This window comes from Piliocolobus tephrosceles, chromosome 7 (genome assembly GCF_002776525.5).
Source record: "Piliocolobus tephrosceles isolate RC106 chromosome 7, ASM277652v3, whole genome shotgun sequence".
NCBI classification, from domain to species: Eukaryota; Metazoa; Chordata; class Mammalia; order Primates; family Cercopithecidae; genus Piliocolobus; species Piliocolobus tephrosceles.
In genome coordinates, this window is record NC_045440.1 from 13855060 (window position 1) to 13880641 (window position 25582).

The 25582-nt window shown below is 35.3% G+C and overlaps 1 protein-coding gene across 4 annotated transcripts in view; it reads left to right on the top strand.

Annotated features, from left to right (window-relative positions):
- TUSC3 (tumor suppressor candidate 3) overlaps positions 1-25582 on the top strand; it is a 296682-nt gene that overhangs the window by 179876 nt on the left and 91224 nt on the right. For all 4 annotated transcript variants that reach the window (XM_023219165.2, XM_023219162.3, XM_023219164.3 and 1 more), the window contains 3 exons: positions 735-852; positions 9788-9928; positions 13485-13625. In XM_023219165.2, the coding sequence (XP_023074933.1) occupies positions 735-852; positions 9788-9928; positions 13485-13625 (400 nt within the window). The remainder of the gene's footprint in view (positions 1-734; positions 853-9787; positions 9929-13484; positions 13626-25582) is intronic.

The following is a 25582-nucleotide window of genomic DNA, read 5'->3' on the forward strand; positions in this document are numbered from 1 at the left end:
CCTCCTATAAATGCCACTTTTCTGTTTCTGTTCTCTTCCTACATCTAAATATAAAGTTTTATCATCTGGAAAATTAGCAAAATATCTAATAAAAATGTGTTCAAAATAGAAGCAAATATCATCTTAGAGAAGGAATGTTTGTGGCAGCTGGTTTAGCTACAAAGAGAAATCTTTGGTTACTGTTGGTTTGAATGTAAATGAATTTTTAGATAAATGGAGTGAATAAAGTGGAGTATAACTATTTTCAGTTTTAAAACTAGTTATGAATTTTGCTTTTCTGTTAAACTAAGTTGCAAATATTCTTAAAAATTGGTCTTTGCATTTTACTAAACATTATTGGTAGATTTAATTTATGTGTATAGGGAATGCTGCAAAATGTTTTTATTCCCTAGAGTAGGAGTTGGCAAAATTTTTAGTTCAAGGGCTAGGCTTTGTGGTACATGTAGTTGCTGTGTTGTTGTTACAACTTTGCCCTTTTAGCACATAAGCAATATGTAAATGAATAAATGTGGCTGTGTTGCAATAAAACTGTATTTATGAACATCAGAATTTGAATTTTATGTAATTTTCATGTCAGAATACTTTTTTAAAAAAAATACATTTTAAAAATTATGCTTTGATTACAGTCTATAAAAAACTGGCCAGTGCTTGTCCTCGGGTTGTCTCTTTTAATAACTGCTTTGTAGATGCTTCAGTACTGATGTGTTTCTACTATGACCCATTGTTCTTATCAGGCAAGCTAATGAAGAATATCAAATACTGGCAAACTCCTGGCGCTATTCATCTGCTTTTTGTAACAAGCTCTTCTTCAGTATGGTGGACTATGATGAGGGGACAGACGTTTTTCAGCAGGTAAAAGAGTTATATCTTATTCATATATTTAACATAGTTGTTTGTGGTCGATACATTTTTGTTTGGCACATAAAAATAAAATTCATTCATCTCCTGAACCCAGGAGGCAGAGGTTGCAGTGAGCCGAGATTGTGCCACTGCATTCCAGTGGGGGATAGAGCAAGACTTTTTCACACACACAGACACACACACACACACACACACACACAAAATACAATTCATTCAATACGTTAATAAATACAATAAGTATTTATAATAAATTTTGTGATGTGATTAACATAATTATGGCTAAACTGATTTTTATAATTGTACAGGTCTTTGTCATTATGATAAATTCATTTTAACTTTTGCATCATACAGGAAATGTGTTTTTCCAGCATGCAGTGGCAGTTTACATGCATTAGTCTTATTTTGGTATTTAATTATAGGTGGTAGTATATTATAGATAGTATTTTGCACAGATTTGTGACATTTTATATAAAATTCATTGCAAATTTTACTTAGCTGTTATTTTTTCCAGTGGGGCAGAATTTTACATATAGAGGATTAAATATTTATTTACAAGTATTTTCTCTCTGTTATGGATTGAATTGTATACCCCCAAATTCATAAGTTGAAGCCATAGCTTATCTGTATTTGAAGATAGGGCCTTGAAGGAAGTAATTAAGGATAAATGAAGTCATAAAGGCGGAACCCTAGTCCAAAGGGACTGGTGTCCATATGAGACGAGGAATTGGGAGCAGGAGTGCATGTGCACATGTTAGAACACAGTGAGAAGATGGCCGCAGGCCAGGAGGAGGAGCCTCACCCAAAACCAACTCTGCTGGCACCTTCCTCTTGGACTTTGAATCTTCAGAACTGTGAAAAATAAATTTCTGTTACGTTACCTATTCTGGAATTTTCTGTCATAGCAGGCCAAGCAAACTAATAAGCGTATTGACCCAGTCTTCTCGCTAAAGCAAGGTGTTGGACTTGAGACCAGAATTCTCATTATCATCGATGTTGTCATGCTTGTATCATCATCACTGTTGACATCAAGAGCTTATGTCTACGCACTGTTCTGAGGGCCTCTTACATATTATTTCATCTAGCTTCCTAGTGAGAGAAATGTTATTACTGGCTCCATTTCATAGGCGAGGAAATAAGGAGTGAAGGGATTGTTGCTTGTCCAAGGTCACCAAGTTAGTGTAATGTGTAACTAGAATTTGAACTCAACTGTCTGGCTTCCAGAGCCCTAGCCCTTAATCATGCTATTACCCCGCAGTTTATTATTTATTTTTTAACATGTTTTTACTGTGTGATCAATCCATTTAAAATGCAAAACTTACTGCTGTCCCGGGGTTGATCTTTTCGGGTATCTTGGCCTATTTAATTTTTCTCACATGTGATACTCTTCGGCATAATGCTTACCAGGTCATGGAAAAGCATGCAGTTCTGTGAAGAATCTAGCCTACTAATTGTAAATCACCATTAGTGAACATTTTTACTTATTTGCATCCAGATCATTTGTTCTTACCAGTTTCTAGTTAAATAAAATAAATTCTCTGTTTTTGCCTTCAACACTTTTTCTGTTAGTGTTCTTCACTTATTTCCTCCAAATTTACTTTGCCTTTTTAGGTTGTTTCTTTATATTCATCCCTTCAGCAATTAGTTTTGCTCCTGTAGTGCCTATTCTATAGGAGCAATAAATTTGGCAAGAAAAACATACATAGTTCTCCTCTATAAGCAGCTTACAGATTAGGAAGCTAATAATAATAGTATCATAATAAAACATATAAATATGTAATTTCAAATAATCTTATAAAGAATAATTACAATACTATAAGAACCAAATATTATTTCATGTAAATGATAGATCTCTATAGAATCTCAGGATAATTGGCCTTAGAGCTCATCAGATAGAAGTGCTATTCAGTATATACTCGAATCCTCTCTGTCATATTGGCAAACAGTCTTCTAGGTCCAACAAGACTGCTAGAGCATGATCTTGAAGCCCATGACTAGACCTGTGGACTAAATGAAGACAGTGAGTTGGGTTAGTTTAGTTTCATTGTATCTTTGTTATGCTATTTTTGTTGATAGTATGTTATCTTTGTTTTGTTGTGATACCTAATATACTAAGTATATTAGCATGTTAAACATGTTATTTACTGTTACAAATATGCTTTCTCCTACTTTTATTAAAACAATGCCTTTATTGGTATGTCTTTTTAAAAATCCTTAACAGAAACACTCTATTTCACTTTTTAAAAGTACTTTTATTTCTTAACTACTGTAAGAAACCACACTGCCAAAACACCAGGTATCTGATCCTTGGTGTCATTGTTGAGGAAGCAGTATGGTGTGGGTGGGGACTACAGCAGATTGGAAAGGGGATGTGCTTGACCTCAGTGGGAGAGGCGCAGCTCAGCATCAGCTTTATAGAAGAAATGTAGACCACATGTATGTAGGCCACATGTTAGATCTCTTTCAAGAAAAGACCTAAATAATAATTTTTATATGAAATTTCTCTCTTTAAAATGTTGGCAGTTAATTCATATTTTTTTAAAAGAAACTTTATGGGATATTGTTATCTTTGTGTTGAGTACTGAATGTAGGCTGCTGGTATATAATAATATAAATAAATGGTTATATAGAATCATTAAATTTTTTTGTTTGCTTTAGACATAATTATTCTAAAGTTTGGCCTGTAAGAGTTGAAGTCAGTTGTTTTTAATTGAAACATTTCCTCAGATTAATTTTGATTCAGCAGGAATCCTGCTATAGAACTGCCTTGTCTTTCCCAAAATCTAGCCCTTGGCTTAGCAACAAGAGTTCTCATTTTAAAATGCAGAAATGCATAAAAGTTATAGCAGTTAATGAGTTTTATGAGGAATTTCAATCTACAAAAATGGAAAAGTATATGTTTTGCTTCACTTGAGAAACACTAAAATATTTTTAATGCTTATTTTTTTCCAACTGACTATTAAATCATATTTTGCTGAAGTACTGTCTCTGAATTGATGTTTTAAAGCACTGTCAGCAGTAATGTGGTGTCTGAAGATAATATTAATAACAAGTGCAGAAACTTGGTAATTTCTAGCTCTTTGGGGACCTACTGGGAAAGTAACTTCAATTATATGTGATTCCCATAGGAATGGCCGAGGCTAGGTATCTGATGACAGGCCAGTGGGTTAATGAACATGGTGTGTTGGAAGGAGCGCTCAGCTAGGAAATAGGTCTATGTTGTGCTCTGCTGTGGGTAGCCTTGGGGAATTGGGTGTTTTAATTAAGAAAACGGACTGAATTGTATGAATTTTTAAGAACCTCTGAAGTTTTAGCACATTAGGCCTTAGTATGGATTTTCTGATAGTTTTCATGTGGGGAGTGAGGAAGATGAGGACTTTCAGCTTTATGATTTTGTATTTACATGGTTTCTGTAGATGTCTCTTGTGTATCCATGAGAGAAACAAACATGAACAAAGGATGGAATGGGAGAAGCACAGGGAAGAAAGAAGGAACTGGTAACTGTGTGCTTTGTTCAGTTTAATGAACGTTACTAAATGTCCATTACATGGAAGCCCACGGCTGGGAGAATGGAATAAGATAGACTCCTGATGTACAGGGCCATGTAACACTTATTATATACATTAGAGACATATTATTTTTATTTATTTATTTATTTTTGAGATGGAGTCTCGCTCTGTCACCCAGGCTGGAGGGCAGTGGTGCGATCTCGGCTCACTGTAAGCTCCGCCTCCCGGGTTCACGCCATTCTGCTGCCTCAGCCTCCCGAGTAGCTGGGACTGCAGGTGCCTGCCACCACGCCCGGCTAATTTTTTGTATATTTAATAGCGACAGGGTTTCACTGTGTTAGCCAGGATAGTCTCGATTTCCTGACCTTATTTTTTTCCAAGTGACCATTACATCATATTTTTATATGATAAAATTTATATATGATATAAGTTATATATAATAGGCTCCCCAGCCTCCCAAAGTGCTGGGATTACAGGCGTGAGCCACCGCACCCAGCCCCTATATACATTAGAGACATATTTTTATGTATGTTATATATGCGTGTTATACGTTATAATGTGTATGATGTTTATACTGTATTGCAGGAGCTTGTGTTTACAAATAAGTCTTCTAATGAACTTATTAAAAAAGGTTTATGAAAAAAATATTGTTAAAGCCTGGCAAACATGGCGAAAGCCCCGTCTTTACTAAAAATACAAAAATTAGCCGGGCGTGGTGGTGCATGTCTGTAATCCCAGCTACTGGGGAGGTTGAGGCAGGAGAGTGGCTTGAACCCAGGAGGTGGAGGTTGCAGTGAGCCGAGATCGTGCCATTGCACTGCAGGCTGGGTGACACAACAAGACTCCATCTCTCTCACACACACACACACACACACACACTAAGTTTTCATTAAATGGAGATAGAGTTCAGCAGGTATTATGATATCCTGGTAATGAAGTGTCTAGAGTCAGAAAACCTGAGTTCATCTTCCAGCTTTACTTCTTCATTGCTGTATGACCTTTGGTAAATCACTTTATTTTTATATGCCTCTACTCATCTGTAAGAGAGGGAAGATAATATTACCTTTCTCATAAGACTATTGGGAAGATTAAAATAAGATGTTAGCATTAGAATAGGTAGCTACACAGACTTGAGCAGGAAAGGAGAGGGTCCCTCACCTCGGGATGTCAGGGGACCATCATTTGATGATCAGGTGATTGTTAAACTGTCTTGCTAAAATAATAATTGGTTGCAGCTGGCTGCTAGGAACGGCAATCTCCCAGTAGATAGAAAACACCTGAAGATGGTGATAAGCCGCTTCCTGATGAGATCTTGGGACTTAAGCAGACTCAAGCATGAGTCACACTAAGAGACAAAATGGTGGAGTTTAACTGTTGTATGACTTGCCTCTGGGAGCACTCGACTAGTAAGGGAAAAATGCCTCAACTGAGCATGCGCATAACTTCAGTAAACACACTGCATACGGCCCCTCCCAAGTGCTGGCAAGCCACTGTGCAGGCACATAGCCCACCCAAAAGGAAAAGTCAAGGGAGAAGAGACAAACCCTGGAGTTACGCCAGCGTATGAAACCCCAAGTCAAAGGCCAAACAGTGCACTTTGATGTCTCCAAGTTGCCCACCTGACCTCCTTCCAAGTGCGCTCCCTTCTATTCCTGCACCAAAACTTTTAAATAAACATTCACTCCTGCACTAAAACTTGCCTCAGCCTCTCACTCTGCTTTATAACCCTCAGATTCCTTTGAGGAGGCAAGAATTAAGTTGCTGCAGACCCTTACGGATTCACCACTGCTAACACTAATATACGTAGCTGTTTTCCTCTGTGCCTGATGCATAAATGGTTATTACTGTTACATAATATTAGCAATAATACTGGTGTGTAGCATTCCCCCTTCCTAAAACCACCTTATTTTTGCATAAGTTGGTTAAATCTAAATTCTATATAAATAATTAAAAGTTGTGGTAAAGGAATGAACAGAAAGGAAAGAAACGATGAAAAGATTACCTTGGAATCCTTCTGGAAGGGCTAACTGCTTAAGCATTGTCTTAGTTCATTTTGTTCTGCTACAACAGAATACCTGAGACTGGCTGATTTATTCAACAGGTGTTTGTGGGGAGGGCAGAGGCAGAATATGATGGTTTGAATGTTTTGCGTTCAAACAATGAGTAAACAACATTCAAACCATCATATTCTGCCCCTAACCCCACCAAACTCATGTCTTTCTCACACTCAAAATACATTGATTTTGTCCCAGTACTGCCAAAAGTCTGAACTCATTCTAACACTAACTCAAAATTCCACAGTCCTAAGTCTTGACAAAATCGGATACAGATGAGACTCAGGACGTGATTCATCCTGAGGCAAATTCCCCTCCAGCTGTGTATCTGAAATCAAGCAAATTATCTACTTCTAAAATAAAATGGTAGAGCAGGCATCGAATAGACATTCCCTTCCTAAAGGGAGAAATAGGCAAGAAAAAAAAAAGGGGTAACTGGCTCCAAATAAGTCCAAAACCCAATTGGGAAAACACTGTTAAATCTTAAAGCTGGAGATTAATTATTTTTCTTTCCACTTGCCATCATCTGGGCACACTGGGGCAAAGGTTGAGCCCTCATGACCTTGGAAAGCCCCACCCCTGTAGCTTTGCCAGGCCCAAGCCCACATAGCAGTTCTCCCAGGCTGGTGTTGCATGCTCTTGGCTCTATAGTTTGGGGTTTCAGCAGAGACCCTGCTGCCCTAGATGCACTAAGGGGATTTTTTACAATGGCTCTGCCTCTGCAACAGGTCTCTGCCAGGGCTCTTGGGCTCTCCGCAAAGTCCTTTGAAATCTAGGTGAAGGAAGACATACCTCCTCAGCTCTTACATTCTAGGCACCTGCAGAGCTAGCCCTCTATAGATGCTGCCAAGGCTTATGGCCTGAACCCTCCAGAGTAGTGGGTTGAGCAACACTTGGGCCTACTTCATCCATGGTGAGGGCAGCTGAGGAGCACTACACTAGAATGCAGGGAGTGGACACCCCAAATGGCTCTGAACAGTGAGCTTCAAGGCCCAATAGATACCCCAGGTCTTCCCCTGAAGAGCTCTGAAATGCCTTCAGGGTCTTTGTCCCATTGTCTTGATGGGTAATACTTGGCTTCCTTTCCATCTCTGCTAATCTCCTTATAAATAGTCCCTAGGCCACATTCTTGATATTCTCTCCTGAACATGTATTTTATTGTTTATGTACCCAGACTGGGAGTTTTCCAAATCTTTGTTTTGCTTCCCTTTTAATTATAAAGTATGTCTTTAAATCGTTTTTGTCTTCTTGTATTTTATATGCATTTGAAATAAGCCATACTGCATCCAGAATGTTTTGCTGCTTAGATATCTCTTCTGCCAAATATCCTCCTTCATTGTTTTTAAGTTCTGCGTTCCATAAAGTTGAAGGACACAGACACACCTCAGCTCAGTTCTTCACAGTTTGTAACAAGTATGGTCTTTTTTTCCAGATTTCAATACCTGTTTCTCATTTCCATCTGAGACGTCATCAGAATGTCTTTTACTGTCCATATTTCTTACCAGCATTCTGATCGTAACCACTTAAATAATCTCTGAGATGTTGTAGACTTTCTCTGCAGCTCCCCTCTTCTTCTGAGCCCTCTCCAGAATCACCCTTAGTGCTGCATTTATGGCAACCTAGGCTTTTTCTAGTATGCTGCTCCAGATTCTTTTAGTCTCTACCCATTATCCGGTTCCAAAACCATTTTCCACCTATTCAGGTATTTCTTGTAGCAGCATCCAGCGCCTCTGAGACCAGTGTTTGTCCTAGTCCATTTTGGGCTGCTATAACGGAATACTTGAGACTGGATAATTATAATGAACAGAAATTTATTTCCCGTAGTGCTAGAGGCTGAAAGTCCAATAATTAACTACCAGCATCTTGCAAGGCACTTCTTGCTGCATCATCACATGGCAGGAGGTGAAAGTATGAGAGAGAGTCCAGAGGACACTCAACTTGCACTTTTATAGTAGCACTAATCCCACGCATGAGTGGAGCCCTCATAGCCCAATCACCTCTTAAAGTTCCCACATCTTAGTATTGCTACAATGGCAATTAGATTTCAACATGAGTTCTGGCGGGGACAAATATTCAAACCATAGCAAACATGGACCAACTGTTAATCTTTAGCAGTAGTGTTTGAAGAGTACCAATGTAGATAACATGGAGGTAAATAATGGAAATTTGATTGCATTTGCAGTACTAAAAATGAGAAATTTTTGATACAGAGCCATTTATTTTGGGTATTCAGCTTGTTTGTGCTAAATTGTATGAAGCTCTGTAAAATGATTTGAAGCTGTTTTGTAAATACGACTGCTGTAGCCAGAGTTCATTTGTAGGGCGAGACCTGTTTTGGTCTTGATTGTATCCTTGGTTATTAAACTTTGTTGTTATGGGGAGCTAAGCTTTTACTGTTGTATCGTTTGCTTGATGTCAACTGTGATCTAATACATATATATATATATTGTTTTCATTATTAGAAAATACTGAACTATGTTGCAAGTCAAGGGCTGAAAAATCTCTTGGCCTTTCATTTTAAAACCTTTTTTTTTTGTAATTCCTGGGCAACAGAATTTTTATTCGTATATATATATTTGGAGTTTATTCCTTACTGCAAATTAACCTAATATATATTTTTAGATATTATATTGTAAAATAAGCACCATTTATGCTAGGGTAGTGTTCTGTTTAGTATACTTTTCGAATGGAAATTACTTGTAGAAAATATTTCTGAAATACAACCAATTTAAGACAGTTGAGTTAATAGACAAGTTGAGCAGAAGAAGAGTGTTATTGAGGATTTCTTTTTCATTCTCTGGTAAATTTAACTTGTTTAGAGCAGAAATGTTGGTTTCTCTTTCATAGTCATCATCATTACACAAAAAGTAAAGTCTTTTGTAATAGGGAATTCAGTCTACTTGTAGTTTGTTGGAAATTAATTCCATAATATGCTTATTTTTTTTTAAAACAAATTCTATTATTTTTTAAAAATAACTGCTTAAGAAGTGAAATAATCCATGTACTACGAAATTGCTCTATTTCTACTTTGCACTTTCAGTCACTTTTTTTTTACCCTAATTATAGAATTCAAGAAAGGAAAAAGAATGAAATGACTTATAAAATACAGAGAATATAATGCATGGTATGAATGATGTATGTTAAATGTGAGGATTCAGATAACTTAGTCAAATTTACAAGTTCTTTTTCATCCACTAGTGAATTAAGATAAATAAAAACAGAAATTTGCCTCTGGAAAACCACTTGGATTTTCATAATATATGCTGCTTTGCCCAGATTTCTACAGAAAAAGTGTAAAATGTTGGATTAATGATCTATAATGTGGGGATGATACTATATTTAGTATTTTTTCCTCATGTTTTACAGCTCAACATGAACTCTGCTCCTACATTCATGCATTTTCCTCCAAAAGGCAGACCTAAGAGAGCTGACACTTTTGACCTCCAAAGAATTGGATTTGCAGCTGAACAACTAGCAAAGTGGATTGCTGACAGAACGGATGTTCATGTATGTTTTTATTCTCCACAGTTTTAATAATAGGCTGGTTAGTTTGTTTGTTTGGAACATTTTAATAAGGCCACACTAATATTTTTAAATTTCTCTATCATTATGTCTCCTTGCATAGAGAAAACTCTGTTCAATCACTGCAAATGATAAGTTGAACTTGGACTGTTAGGTGAATTCAGATGGTTTTTAAAATAATGGTTCATTGATATTATAAAAGCCATTAAAAAGTACAGGAGTTAAGCACAAGGTAATTTCAGAGGCTAAAAAACATATTTGAAATGTTTCAGTGGTAGTAATCAAGGAAATTCTAATTAAAAAGCAAGATATATAATTTTTATCTATCTTTTGGGCAAACAGAAAAGGTTAATACCCACTTTAAAGCTATGTGGAAAAATATCTACTCAGATTTACTGCTTTTGAGACTATAAATTCGTGTAACCATACTAATAGCATGTGTCATGTCTTCATATAATATAGGTTAACAATTCTACCTCTAGGAATTTAACCTAAGGATGCTATCAAGGATGATTTAAATTTTTATCCATAGAAATTTTGAAAATAATATTCATTTTATTGGGAAAAATTGGATAGGAATCAAATGTCTAAAAATAAGAATAAGTAAATATACTATGGCATAGCCAAAAAATGATTTACAAGAATATTTTACTTAGAATGAAGCTGAAGGTGTAAAAAGTTTCCAAGTAGGTTAGAAAAATAGTATTAGTTAATAGTATGATCTATTAGTTTGTTGTAAAGTGTAAATATGAGTATAGATAGAAATAGACAATTTATTATGGAAGGAAATGAACCTAAATGTTGATGGGAGTTGATACTTACTTGGAGGTTTTATGACCGTGTTTTCCCTAGTCTCACAACTGTTTTTGACAGTAAACAGTTGGAGCCAGTTATTTTAAAAGTATGTTCATGCAGGCAGTAACACAGAAGCATTAATTTTTACTATAAGATATAAACACATTTATTCTGAGTCAAGGTGGTAATCGCCCATATGGTACCACAGTCACTGTAAAATTATATCATTGGTTTTAATGACATTTTGGTGACTAAACTTAGTTCCTAATTCTTGTCATTTTTTTAATGATTTGGCACATGTTTTGTTATGCAATGTATCATTTAGTTGGTGCAAGACATTAAGAGTTATATTGAAAGGGTACTATTGTTTCCTTATAAGAAATACTAAATTTTAATCAGAAATGATTCAAACTTGTCTCCCTAGCAGACTTACACATTTAGTCGATAACCTTTTGTAAGGAAAAAAAAAACCCAAAAACCTATATGTGGAAACAATTTCTAAAATGTTTTAGAAATGAAAACAGTACAAATAATGCCAATGTATATCCTTTATTTGGGTTCAGTGATTGTTAACATTTTATTCCATCTGCTTTGTGATTGTCATGATCCCTGCTACCCCCATTGTCTCTTTACCTCTCCACACATGCAGACACATATGCACAGTTTTTTCTTTCTGAAAAAAATTAGGGTGAATTGCATTTAGAAAGAAATAAGCAGAGCAGTTATCAACTTCATAGGTTTACATTTACGTATTACTTTTATTTGAGCTACCACTACCCATATTACAATTTTGTCAAGTGACCGAATAATATCCTTTACATTTTCCCTCTTCAGTACAAGATTTGATCTAGAGTTAGATATTTTGTTTAATTGTCATGTCTTTTAAGCTTCTTTTAATCTGGAATATTTCTATAGCCTATCTTTTCTCTATAAAAACATCGACACTTTGAAGAATATAGTCCTTTGCTACTTTTTAAGTAGAGTGATCCTCATTTGTTCTGCCTCATGTTTGTTCATGATTGACTTCTGCTCATGCATCCTTGAGTACAATACTATATAGGTCCTGTTTTGTTTTAATCACCTCAGTAGGCACGTAATGTCCATCTGTCCTTTACTGGTGATACGAATTTCAAATATCAAGATGTTTCCCATTTTTTCACGGTATAATTCCTGTTTTTTTTTGGTAATAATAAGCTATCTATGTGGAGGTACCTTAAGATCATGCAGATACCCTCTTCCTTCAGACTTTTCTTTTAGATTTAGCATACATTGATGATTCTTGCCTGACACAGTTTTTACCATTATGGTTACAAAATGATGATTCCAATTCTAGCTCTTTCTTCATATTTGTATTTGGCCCTCAGCATTCTACTGTAAGCAAGAGTCCTACTCCATCCATCCATCCATCCATCCAATTATCCGTCATTGGTATGAACTTATGAATTGTGTTTTCTGAGTATGGATTTGACATTCTAAAAAATCTTTCCAGCTGGGGAGAGTGTAGCTAGCTCTCTTGGGGCTAGCCAGTTCCTAAAGATAACAAGCCCAGCCAGGAATAAGTCTTCCGTACACCCTAGGAAACAGTATTCCTCTGCCTTAATCATCTCAGGGCCAGGTAACAGACAACTAGAGACCACTCCTATAGCCCAGAGCCCACCAAAATTATTTAAGCTAGTCAGTCCTAAAGTGTTTACTCTGCCCTGCCTTGCCTTTCCTACGCAAACTTCAAAAACGAGAGTGGCTTAACTTCGCTTCACTCGTATCTCCTGCCACCTGACCACTCTGGTGTCTCTCCCATGTGGCCCTGCATGGCGTAGCATGCCTCTTGTTTCTAGGAGACCTTTGAGTATAATCAACCTTGTTTTCATCTGATCTCCTATGTCTTCTGTCCTGGCTGCACCTAATTGATGTCTTGTAAAAGAATACAAGACATGTTTTTCCTCTGGTGGTTTGTAATTTACTGCTATTCTGAACTATTTTGGTACTAAAATTATTCTAGATTTGACTAGTGAGAGTCTCTTCATGCTGGCCCCTATGCTCTTGTGACATCTTTCCATCATTTTTCCTTTAAGTATTTTCTTATTTTGTGACATAACAATTTATTCCAGGCTCATTTTGTATCTACCTATCTATTTTGCCCAGCACTCAATTGGTCATCTATTCTAGGAATCCTTTTTTCTTTTAGTAGGGAATGTTATTGGAACCAAGATAGGTATACATATTAGAAGTCATGAGTTCAGACCAATTAGATCTATTTCTAAAAATCATCTTCATGTTTTAAAGGATACCATCAAAAAAGTAGCCCACAGAATGGGGGGAAATATTTGCAAATAATTTTTCTATAAAATACTTATAGCTGGTGTGTCTATCTGTATGCATATGTGTGTGTGTGTGTGTGTGTGTGTGTGTATGACTCTTACAACTTAAAAAGAGAAAACCCAATTAAAAATGGGCAAAGGATCTGAATGGGCATTTCTTCATGGAAAAGATACAAATAGCCAACAAGTACATGAAAAGATGCTCAGCGTTGTTAGTTATCAGGGAAGTGCAAAGTCATTTTACATAGCCGTTATGTTTTAAGGCATATATCTTCGACACAGAATGTAAGTAGTGCTAGTGCCACATGTGAAAATTTGGGTGGCATGTTTCCGAGTTCTCTGTGTTGAAAATTACGAGGACTGGAATATGATCAAGAGAAAAATTTTATTTTTCTTTCACTTTTAAAATTTCCATTGCATTTTTGCAGATTCGGGTTTTCAGACCACCCAACTACTCTGGTACCATTGCTTTGGCCCTGTTAGTGTCACTTGTTGGAGGTTTGCTTTATTTGAGAAGGAACAACTTGGAGTTCATCTATAACAAGACTGGTTGGGCCATGGTGTCTCTGGTATGTTAATACATTGTGCTTTTTTTTGTTTGTTTGTTTCCTATTCTTTGTATAATAGTATAAGTTGTATAATATTAACAAAATGAGCCAGATTATAACTATAATAGAACTCAAGTTAGTAACTTTTTAGAACTTGGATAATGTAGTTTGAGTTTTCTGTCAGCCAAAACCATGCTATCTTCCTTCAACTTTTCACTGCTAAAATGTACTGTCCCTCTTTGCTTTGCACAAATGCTAAATAAATACGTGTTGAATACATCTAGAGATATGGTAAGACTTGATCAGAATTAATAGCTCAGAGTAATTTGCAAGTGGTTTGGAAATTCAGCTATTTCTGAATTTCTTTTTCAGCTATTTCTTTTCTGACAACTGTTTCTTGTGTATCTTCTATGTGACTGATATTTGTTAGATACTGGGGATATAAAGTTGAGAAATACACTCTGCCTGTGAGAAATGCATTGCGGGGATACAGAGTAATCAACAAATGGAGTATAAGGTTATGTGTGCTATGATGGCAGTAAGTAACAAAGTATTATAGGAATACACAGGAAAGAAACCTAACCTAGAGTAAAGGGAATCATGACAGGCTTCCCAGACTGTGACAAGAGCTGAATTCTGTGGAACAAAATGAAATTCTAAAGTCGTTAAGGCCAAGTGTTCAACATAAGTGAAGCCTGGGATATTCGGAGAACTACAGTTGTGTGGGGCTACTACAGTGATGGCAAGGTAGGAGGGGGAAAAGATGACATTAGAGTTCAGCACTTCCCAGCTGACAGCCACTATACAAAAATCATTAGGATTTTATACACAAAACAATTCAGGTATGATTGAAAATAAAATCTCTTTCACAATAGGAAGGAAAAATGTAAGGTACTTAAAATAAATCTAACAGAAAATGTATGAAATATTTATAAATAGAATGTTGAAATAGAGACTAGATACATATATGTAGATAAATATGTTATATATTATGTCAATGTATATCTATTATAGATAAGTATTGTCTGTAATATAAAAATGTTATTATATTAAAGATATAATGTATTATAACTACATACAATGTATTATATCTATAATAACATAATAGATTGTTTACAGCTAATTGTCAGTTTGTTTCTTTTGCTTTCTGGCAGTAGCCCTTCATCGTTCCCATTTTATTTTTACCAAAAAATTAGGGGTCTTGATGACTAAGTTGGAAGTGATAGGACAGACTGAGAAGCAGCCCAGGCAAGAGTCACCTTGAAGCAATTTCATTTTCTGCAGTAATACCTAGAGCTTAGAAATTCAGACAGAACCTCTTGGTGGCTTTCTAGTGGATAGTCAAAATAAAAATTAGATGTTTGGCCTTTTAAGAGCAAGGAAGATAAGTTTTTTTTAAGGAAAGTTTCTTAATACTGTTTTCTCACTTTTGATGAATGAGTTAAAATGGATTAATTGTACTGTATTTAAAGTTATTGGACACTACGGGTGATCTTAATTACCTTAGTCATTAAATTAAAAAATGTTTTGGCTTTTTTCCATGCTAGTTTTCAAGTTGCTTCACTCAGTAAAGCTTCCCAGGTTTCTTGGTAAAAATGCAGTACTTTCACTGTGTCACAGGAGAATTAAAACTTCTTTGATATTTAAGAGTTAATGTCATATCAAATCTTGTCACTGTTTTAGTCTACCAAAAATTGATATAGTCTCATCTGTGAATTACATTCAAATAACATTAACGTACTTATATTATTCTTATTCCTCAAGAAGAGGCCCAGAGCTATTGCATTGTAAGCTAGTAATAATTGACATTACTCTTTACTGATCTCTTTCTTCTTTGGGGTTTGCTTCATAGCTGTGCAGAGGAATTTATATTGGCCTCATTTATAAGAAAGGAAACAAAGATTCAGTAATCTCAACTTGCAAAAGCTTACATAGCTAGAAAGTGATTGAACTGGGATTTGATCTTATTCATCTGATTGCCAGTTCTGTATTGTTTACACGAAGCTGGGCTTCTCTAAATCTGGACGTGTATCTTATATGTTGGTCATTCTACTCAGTAGATAGAATGAGCCATTATGACTGCAAATAAATTCATAGAGGAACATTTATACAATATATAGATGTTAAATACTTCAGTTGATCAATTTTCTTGAAAACCTCTGCTATGTTATACAGATTTATTATTATTATTGTTTTGCTGTTTTACTGCAAATCTTGGAAAGTGAATTAACTTGGCATGGAAGAAGATAAATTCCAAGATATCTTGGCAGGTATGCCTGCTCCCCAGTCACAGCCTTTTAGAAGTCAATAACAGGCTGCAGAGAACAGACGTGTTTACAAACAATGTGTTTTAAAACACTACCCTGATAATATAATGTTAAACAACTTTTGTAATACTTTTCTGCATCTCTTCCAGTTTTTCTTATTAATACAGAAATATTTCTGTTTGATAGTCTTTGGAAACTCTTTAAGTCATTTAAACAATGAGATGAAATATATAATATATAAATTACATTATATATTTTATGTATATAATTTATATTATATAATTTATATTACATATATGTATATATAAATATGCAATTTGGGTCTTCTTTACCATTTCTGCCTGATACCACCACCATTACCATCACCACCAAACCTAATTGTTGCTTATAAATTGAAAAACTGAATTTGTTCATATGTAATTTTTCTTATCCCACTTTTGAGATTTCCTTAGAAAGTTAAGAGACTGTCCAAAATGCTGCCCTATTCATTCAAATTCTCAAACATTTGCCTGTTTAAAATAACTAATATCTCATTTTTCCTTGAAAGTAAGGAAAAGGTATATATATTTTTAAATTTGCCAAAATATTGTCATCTGACTTATACAAACTCTGATGAAAGCCTTTGACTGGACAGTAAAAGGACAGCTCTTAAAATAAAATAGTAATGAACCATATAAGAGTAGATAACTTCCATAGAACAACAAAATAAATGTGTACAAAGGAAGGGAAATGAATGAGAGAAATGTCTGCTACAGAATCTCTAGCCCTATGCTAACTTTTTAGTAAAGAGGAAGTCTAGGTACAGTTAGCAGTGGTGTTTTTTAATCATTTAACCTATACAAAAGTACTTCCAAGGAAAATTATTTACTGTTACGAACACTTGGTCCTGGGTAGACTGTATTCTAAGGTGGGTATTTTTTTTTCTTTTTTTACTGTGGTATTTTGTTGTATGTGACTTAAAGGTAGGATAAGAATGAAGTGTATGCTGAGGGAGAGGAAGTTATCATATGCTTTAGGGTGTAGGATGGAGACGGAAAGGTTGCAATTTTGTGAAATAGGAAATTAATGTATGTAAATATTGATATATGGAAGTAATATGTACAAATATATTACTTTGCAATATATTTAAACAATGAGATTAAATTTGCAGTATATTGCAGTATATTGCAAAGCAATATGTGCAAATATTAAAACATACATAAATGTTAGAATTTCCTGGTTCTGAGTTTTAAAAAAGAGCTACAGGTATTCATAACTAAATCTTCCTGGTCTCATGCTTTCTAAGTGGGAAAAAGTTTCATTAACTAATATTTATAGATCCTGATGATTGTTCGTGGAACAGAATATGTATCATTGATTGGTTCTGCTTTCAGTCCCTTCTGCCTTCCCTCACCCCCTAAACATGGAGGATGATGGACAATAAGCATATACATTACTGGCTTTATGATGAATTTAAAGTACAATGAGTAAAATATTGAAATATACTAGTACATAATTTCAAAGATTGTAGCATAGATATGTAGTTTATGGTCTTGGGAAAACAATATTGACTTGGAACCAAAATGAGTTAAAATAGTATGTTTTGTAGCCCGTAATGAAGATCTTCATGGCATCCTAAAGGTCTTCATAGGTTACTGTCATTTCAAGCCAGAAAATATTAGTAGGATAAGTGGTAACATTCATTTTGAACCCAGGAAAATATCCTAAGGATGTGCTCCTAAAAGCATGAAAGATAAAGCATCATTAAAATAATCTAATAACACAACCTTATTATCACACTAAATCACCATAGGATAGAAGCTCTTTTCTGCCTTTTAATACTGTGTATTGTAGGATGATTCGTATACCCTCATGTTTCTGTTGCCCCAAGTAAATTATGTCATTTTAATTAAATTTTTTGAAACCTTCAGCATTGGAGATTACTGTACAGCATTATACAATATTTACATTCATGAAAGGTACTTTGGCATGTACACATTGTGATTTATCAGTAGAAATTTATTTCTTGTGACCATTCAAAGCTACAGATGACTTTGAGTTCAGATGAGGGTAGAAAAGGGTCTTTTTTCATCCAAATTTATTTGAATAAAATTACATAACTTTTATTATATACATATGATCTTTATTTTGTTCTCTTTAAAAATGAGAAGCAAATAATTTCTGATAATATTTTTTTCAATAAAGTAATGTTGTTTTTGGATGGCCCCAGACAGTTTTGCTCATCAGGTGACTATGTCATTTGGCCATTTGGAGTTGGTTATGGTTTTTGCAAACAGGTATTTCTATGTGTAGCCATTTGTGTAGAGTTAGGAAAAGAGAACATAAAATGAATTCGTATATTTTTAGGATATACTTAATACATCTAATTCTTTTCTGTAGTAAGAGGAAGCAGTGGCCTCAGTAACTCAAAGTACATTTTAAAATTACTCATATATGGATAGATTTTAGCATTTGAATGTTGTTGGCTGAGTCTTTGCTTATCTTACTATGAAGTCACAATTGAATAAGCCTCACTGCAAAGTTCCATGCATGGATCTACTACACTTCATGCACGGCTCATCTCCTTAATCCAACTCAGTAGGGGTTATAAATACTTGTTGAAATTGTTATCCTCAGTGCATAATTTCCTTTCCATGAAATTAAAGACTTACGCTTTTTTTTTTTTTTTTTTGCTGTTGCTGAAATGACCGTAAAGATACTTCCCACCTTTCCTTTCTTTTTTTTTTTTGTAACGAATGTAGTATATCGATTGAGTTTAAATGAAAGAAATAATGATAGTATTTCTGTATAACACTGAAACCAAGTTTTAAAAAATCAACAGTAAATAATTCACTTGTAAACAGTAGAAATGCATAGTGTATAAATTCACTGATATGCATGTCTGCTGTTACTCTGCTGATTTATACCACCTGTTTATTAAGTAATGTCATTAAATTACTTAAAAACTTTTATATTTTTAAAAACATGGAATACACAAAGGATTGTATAAAATGTGTATAGGATATTACATATTTTCTGCATAGTTAGCATTAAAAATTTCACTTTAGCAGCTTATTTTAATATTCAGCTGATGAAGATGCCTTCAAATTAACTCAGGGTCTTATTTAAATTTTGTATTTTGCAGAAGAAAATGAAAATTTTTGATTTGCAAAGCTGTATCAACTGCATAGTGGAAATCTATGAAATAATTATGAACCCAACGTGTTGAAAGCATATAATGATTGTTTTTCTTTTTAAAATACAATGTGAAATGTTTTCCCCAAACCAAATCACTTATGAAAGTTCACTGTATAGAATGGTTGAAAGCAAAGTTGCTCTAGTTGAAGTGGGTGTGAACATATTGAGCCTTTGGAGAACTATGGCATCTGAGCAGTTTGTTTTGAAAAACAAGGACAATAGATGCCTAAAGGTGGGTGCCTTGAGCCGGTGGTGTTGTCAGCTCACCACAGGGCTATGGAAACCTCTAGATGTGAGAAAGATAACACATTGTTGTGTTCAGTTATGTTTATTGAATGCTTGCCTGTTACATAAATGTAGTGTTCTCCGACTTATTTGAAAGTAAGTGTTCTCCGACTACAGTGAGGTGTAAGGATTGGTATCTGTTTTACACATGGAGCCACAGCATTTAGAATTGTGCCTGGCATGTAGAAAGTGTTAAATAAGTATTTGTTGAGTGAGTGAAAGTTACATGAATAAATGGGTTTAAGGACATTGTAAAACATGGTTTTTTTTTTCACTGTTACTTAAGGCATTGTAGGTCATGGCTGGGATTAGTACATTTTTTTTTTCTAGAAATCTTATATATTTACATATTGATGAGTCTTAGAATAGTGATTCTTTGTTTCAGTGCATTTACCTTTTCTATGTTTTTCATGTTTGTTCATTTATTGACCATTCAACAAGAGTTTGAAAGCTACGATGTATCAAAATCTGTGAAGGACCATGTGGAGATACAAAGATAAGACAAGTTAAAAAGACTAGCACATCAGCCCTGCCCACAGGGACCTTACATGTGTAGTGGGGAAGGTCAATCAGATATGTACATCAGTAACATACAAATGCTTTGATGAACATATGTCCAAAATCTTGGTGTCCCAAGGTGGTATTATTTGTGACTGTCAAAGAAAACCCAAATGTACAAAACAAAATACTTCCAAAAGGACTACCTTTGAAGGTGTTCTTTGAATTAACTGCAACAAATATCTGAGTAGCTGTTTTATTCTTGCTCTTTTCAGGATTTTTGTCTAGTGTCACATTTGTCCTAAAGCCAAAGTTCAAAAAGAACCATTTCTGAGGCTGTATGAAACTAGATACCCGAGTGTCTGATTCTGTGGAGAAGAAAAAAAATTAGCAGAGTTTTTGGTAGAAACTTCACAAGTCTCAAGTCTTAGGATGTATGCTGGTGGTAAATGGATACAATGCCCAAGTGGAAAGCTTAAGAGTATTTTGCAATCTTGTGAATTAGAAATTACAATTTGGGACCCACTGGACTCTTGCTGGAAAACCTTCAGTGGCTGAGATCAAATGTAGACAGAACTTTATTGGGGCCATAATCCAGCCATGGCTCAGTACATTCCCCAATTAGATTAGGGTGATTACACATCACTATTAAGGTTGACAATATCAAGGAAGTTGAACAACTTTAAACCAGCAAACAAAACCAACACGAGAAAAATGAGAAAGTCTGCATACTCCAGTATGGATTGAATCCATTGCTAAAGCAGTTGAATCCATTGCGAAAACTTTCATTCCATGATGACTCTTCTCAACAATTGAGAAGAAATAATACTAATCTTAGGTAAACTTTTCTGTGAATAAAATAAAGAAGAAATGCCTGTGTTCTCTGAAACAAGACTAACTTTGATTCTAAACTCTGACAGGGACATATACAAATAGAAAACTGATAGGCAAGTCTTTCTTATGGATATAGATGCATTTATTCTAAACAAAGAAATTGCAGACAGTAATAAATAAAAATGGTAGTACGTTGTCAAGTTGTTTCACTAATGCAAGGATGGTTTACTATGTGAAAATTATCAGTGTAGTTCTCTATGCTAATAGTTAAACAGAAACAAATATAATCATCTTTGATATATGCATATCAGCATTTAATAGGTTCAGTGCTTATGTGGGTATAAGAGAAAAAGAAAGCAAAATAGAAGGGAATTTCCTTAATTTGACTTAAACAAATACAGTAAATGTCATATTTGGCAACTTATTGAAATTCCTGAGATAAGGAATAATACAAGATGCCTGTTCTTGAGTATTTCATTGGGACCCTGAGCAAGTGCACTTAGACCAAAACAAAAAACCTACACACATCCCGCTAAAATAAAATTGCCCTCATTTGCAAATGATTTGATTTTGTACATAGAAAAAAATTAGATCTCATTCGTAAATTCAGTAAGGTTAATGAATACATAGTAAATCATAATTCATGTAATGAATCATAAAACAAGTTCTTAAAAAATCTATTATCATAGCATCAAAAAAATCTTGAATCAGTGTAATAAAAGATATGCACACTGAAAACTGAAAAATTTATTCAAATAAATTTTTTAAAACCTTAAATGGCAGGTTAATCTGTTAATGGATTGGTAGACTAAACATTGTAAAGATACCCATCTTGATCTTGAGCAGAATTTCTGCAGATTTTTTTGTGTGGAAATTGACGATGAGATTTTAGCAGCGGGTAATGAATAGAGTAGTTTAGACAATATGAAAGAAGAATAATGCTGGAGAACTTACACTTACAGATATCAACAATTATTATAGATCTTTAATATTTAAGCCTTCATGGTATTCATGTCACAAAAAGCCATCTGGAACAGAATCTATAGTCCAGAAACATACTGACACTATAAACTCACTTGATTTGTAACGAAAGTGGCCTTGCAGTGCAATGAGTAAGTATAGCACTTTTGATAAATATTGCTGGGCCAACTGGATATCCATATGGGAAAAAGATGAATTTCAACTTTTACTTCCCACCATACACAAGAGGAATCATGAATCTAAAAGTAAAATGTGAACATTTACTGGTTTTAGAAGAAAGTATGGATATGTATCTCCATAACTGGTGGGGGGGGGGGGGCAAGGATTTCTTAGAACATAAGAAGTGGTAACCATAATAGAAGCGATAAATGATAAACTGAACTACATTAAAATTAAGAACTTCTGTTTGTCAAGAGCATGATTAATAAGATGAAAAGAAAGATAAGCCTCATGTTTTGGTGAGGACTATTTGCCGTGTATAAATTTAACAACGAACTTGTGTCCAGAAATATAAAAAGCTTGACAAAACAAGAAGAAAAAGACAACCAAGTTTTAAGAGAGGTAAATGGCGTGCTGGGTACTTTACAAAAATGTCCAAATTTCAATAAACATATGAAAAGGTATTCGACCTTACTAATCAGGGAAATGCAAATAAAATGACAATGTGACACTATCATACCTCTACCAGAAAAACTAGAATGAACACACAGGCACACAGCTAATACCAATAATTGGTGAAGATGGATATCAACTGGATCTCTCATGTATCCCTACGTGGAATATAAATTTCTTTCAACCTCCTGAGAAATGTGTTTGGTTATATCTCTTAAAGCTGAGTACTTACGTATTCTGTGATACAGAATTTTCAAGAGAATGTTCCTTACCTTGGTCAGGTTATGCAGATTATGATGAGGAAGAGACACAGGAGAGCTCCTCTCTTTCTGATAGTGTTCCTCTGCTTGATTTCAAAGCTAGTTGCAAGGATGTGTTAGTTTTGTGAAAATTAATCTAGCTATAACTATGAATCATGCCTTTTTTGTATGAATATAGTTAAATAAAAATATTTTAGTCAAATTAATTGCAAAACTAAAACTTCCAGATTGCTGAAAGTAGTGGAATGGTGACATTTAAGTTGTTACAACGAAAAAAGGATGCATCAGTTATAAGAATTTTGATAAACTGAAACCTAGGCTATTTTGCATTTTAGAAGTGCCTGTTACTTAGTGTTTTGTTGTTTCTTGTGAAAAGTGCCAGAGCTGTATGAATAAATACATTTGTCACTACTTCAAATGATTCTGCATGTTATTCCAGGTTTGAACCTGGTTTTGTTTTATTAAACCATTTCCTGGCATGTTGAATAAATCATATATATTAAGATGATTTTTTAAACTTGTGACATACCATAAGTAGCATTGCTATTGCTGTTGTCTCTTTTCCTCCATGTAGAATGTAAACTTCTTGATGACAGTTTTCTATCTTACATTTTTGTTCATCGCTTTATTCTCTGCTTCTAAATCAGTTCTTAAATATATAGTATCTTGAGTGAATAAATGAGTCTTTTTTAAATGTCAGGGCACATGCCACTTATTCAGGATTTCTAGCTGAGGATGGGAAGCCTCTTTATTTTACTTAATTCTTACATCTCTAGTGTCTGGTGTGCAGTAGTACTCCAGTAAGTAATTGTTAAATGAATAAAGGAAACTGGAAGGGTTCTGTGGAGAACCATCTATGGGCCATGAGTTAACCCTGTTTTAGTAGAAGATTGACTGGGTTGACATAGCATTAACAAGATGTGGATGCAGGCATTACCATCATGGATGCAGGGGGAAGCAGGAAGAGTGGCCTGAATGGAGTGTGCAGTGCCAGTTAAAGAGTGCTAGTACATGGAGCCATTTAGGAGTATGGGAGCAAATTGTGGAGGGCTTTGGAATAATAATGATATTTATTGAGCATGTGTTGTGTATTGTGTGTAATTTTTAAGGGCTCTACATAGATTAACCTACTTAAAACCCCTGCAGTTGAGGAAAATTGATACCAGTATTATCCTAATGTTATAGATAGGAAACTGAGGCCCAAAGCAATGGACTCGCTCAAGGTTGCACAGGTGCTGAAGATACGTCTGCAACTCGAGTATTATAATTTACAAGCCTCCATTCCCAACTATTATGATAAAGTTCTAGGCAAGGTACTTTAAACATACCAATGGTAGGTCTTAAGAGCATAGAAGGTTCTTCGGTAGATACTACTGTTTGTGAATATCTTAGTTGGTTAAATATTTTTATAGCCAAAGAAAGTGAGACTTTTTGTATTCTCATTCTCTCCCTCTCCTTCTCCCCTCACCTCTCTCTCTCCCCCTTCTCCATCTCCCTCCTCTCTCTCCCTCCTCTTTCTCCCTCCTCTTTCTCCCTCCTCTTTCTCTTCTTTCTTTTCCTCTTCCCCCTTTCTTCCCCTCCCCCTGCCCTTAGGAGATATCCAGGCTGGAGTGCAGTGACATGATCTTGGCTCACTGCGCCCTTCACTTCCTGGGCTCAAGTCATTCTCCTACTTCAGCCTCCTGAGTAGCTGGGACTACAGGTGCACGCCAGCATGCCCAGCTAATTTTTGTGTTTTTTTTATAGAGACATGTTTTGCCATGTTAGCCCAGCTGGTCTCACCCCTGGGCTCAAGCGATCCTCTTGACTCACCCTCCCAAAGTGCTGTAATTACAGGTATGAGCCACCACGCTCAGCCAGTATACCTGCCTTCTTCATTTTCTTTCTAACTCTTTGACTTGTGCGTCCCAGTTTCCTGGGCAGCTGTTCATGAACCAGCTTATGGGATTATTTTCTATGCCTGCTTTTCTTCTCTCACCCTACCTACTGTCCTAGAACAACTTCATCCATTCCTATGAGTATAGTAACCAACTATGTGCTCACAATCCCCAAATCTATAGCTTTTTCCTAGATGTCTGTTATTAAACAGTATATGCAAGTGTCTCGTGGACGTCTCAGCGGTTTTTTGAAGTGAGTGTTTTGAAAGCACATTAGAATCAGTCATTTTAAAACTGAACTCCAGATCTTTGTTACCTGCTTCTCTTTCACTTACATGCTTCTGTCACTCTGTATCTCACTGGGCCATACTACTGTGCTGCTCCAGTCATATCAGAAACAGTGGGGTTAGTTTTGATTGTCTTATTTTCTGTCACATCACTCAATCACCTAAACTTACTGACTCCACCTATTAAATATTTGCCCTGTATGTCTGCTTCTCTCAATTATTGCATGTATCATGAAATAGACCATAGTAGTCGCTCGTATTTATGCATCAGCCTCCAAACTGATGTCTCTAGTCTATTCTCCATACTGTGATTAGTGCCACCTTTCTAAAATACATACTTCACCATGTGCTTTTGTAATTCAGTATTGGAATGTTATGGAATCAGTAAATGGAGGGAGAGAAGGAGTGAACATAGACATAAAAGCAAAACCAAAGGTATATACCATAGTTACTGTTGCTGTTTTAGTGACAAGGGTTAGGGCATAAAAAGATAAAACTGTAATATTAGCAAGTGTTTATTAAAAACAAAAGGTAATTTGTTTATACTATAAATGTTTTTGCTCACAAGATGTATCTTTTCCTGGATTTTTTAAGATAGGGTCTTGCTCTGTTGCCCAGGCTGGAATGCAGTGACATGATCATGGCTCACTGCAGCCTCGACCTCCCAGCTCAGATGATCCTCTCACCTCAGCCTCCTGAGTAGCTGGGACTACAGGTGCAGGCCACCATGCCTGGCTAATTTTTTATTTTTATTTTTATTTATTTATTTTTTTGTAGAGATGGTTTTGCCACGTTGCCCAGACTGGTCTCAAACTCTTGAGCTCGTATGATCCACCTGCCTCAGCCTCCCGAAGTGCTGGGATTACATGTGTGAACCACTGTCCCTGAGCTACAGTTTTT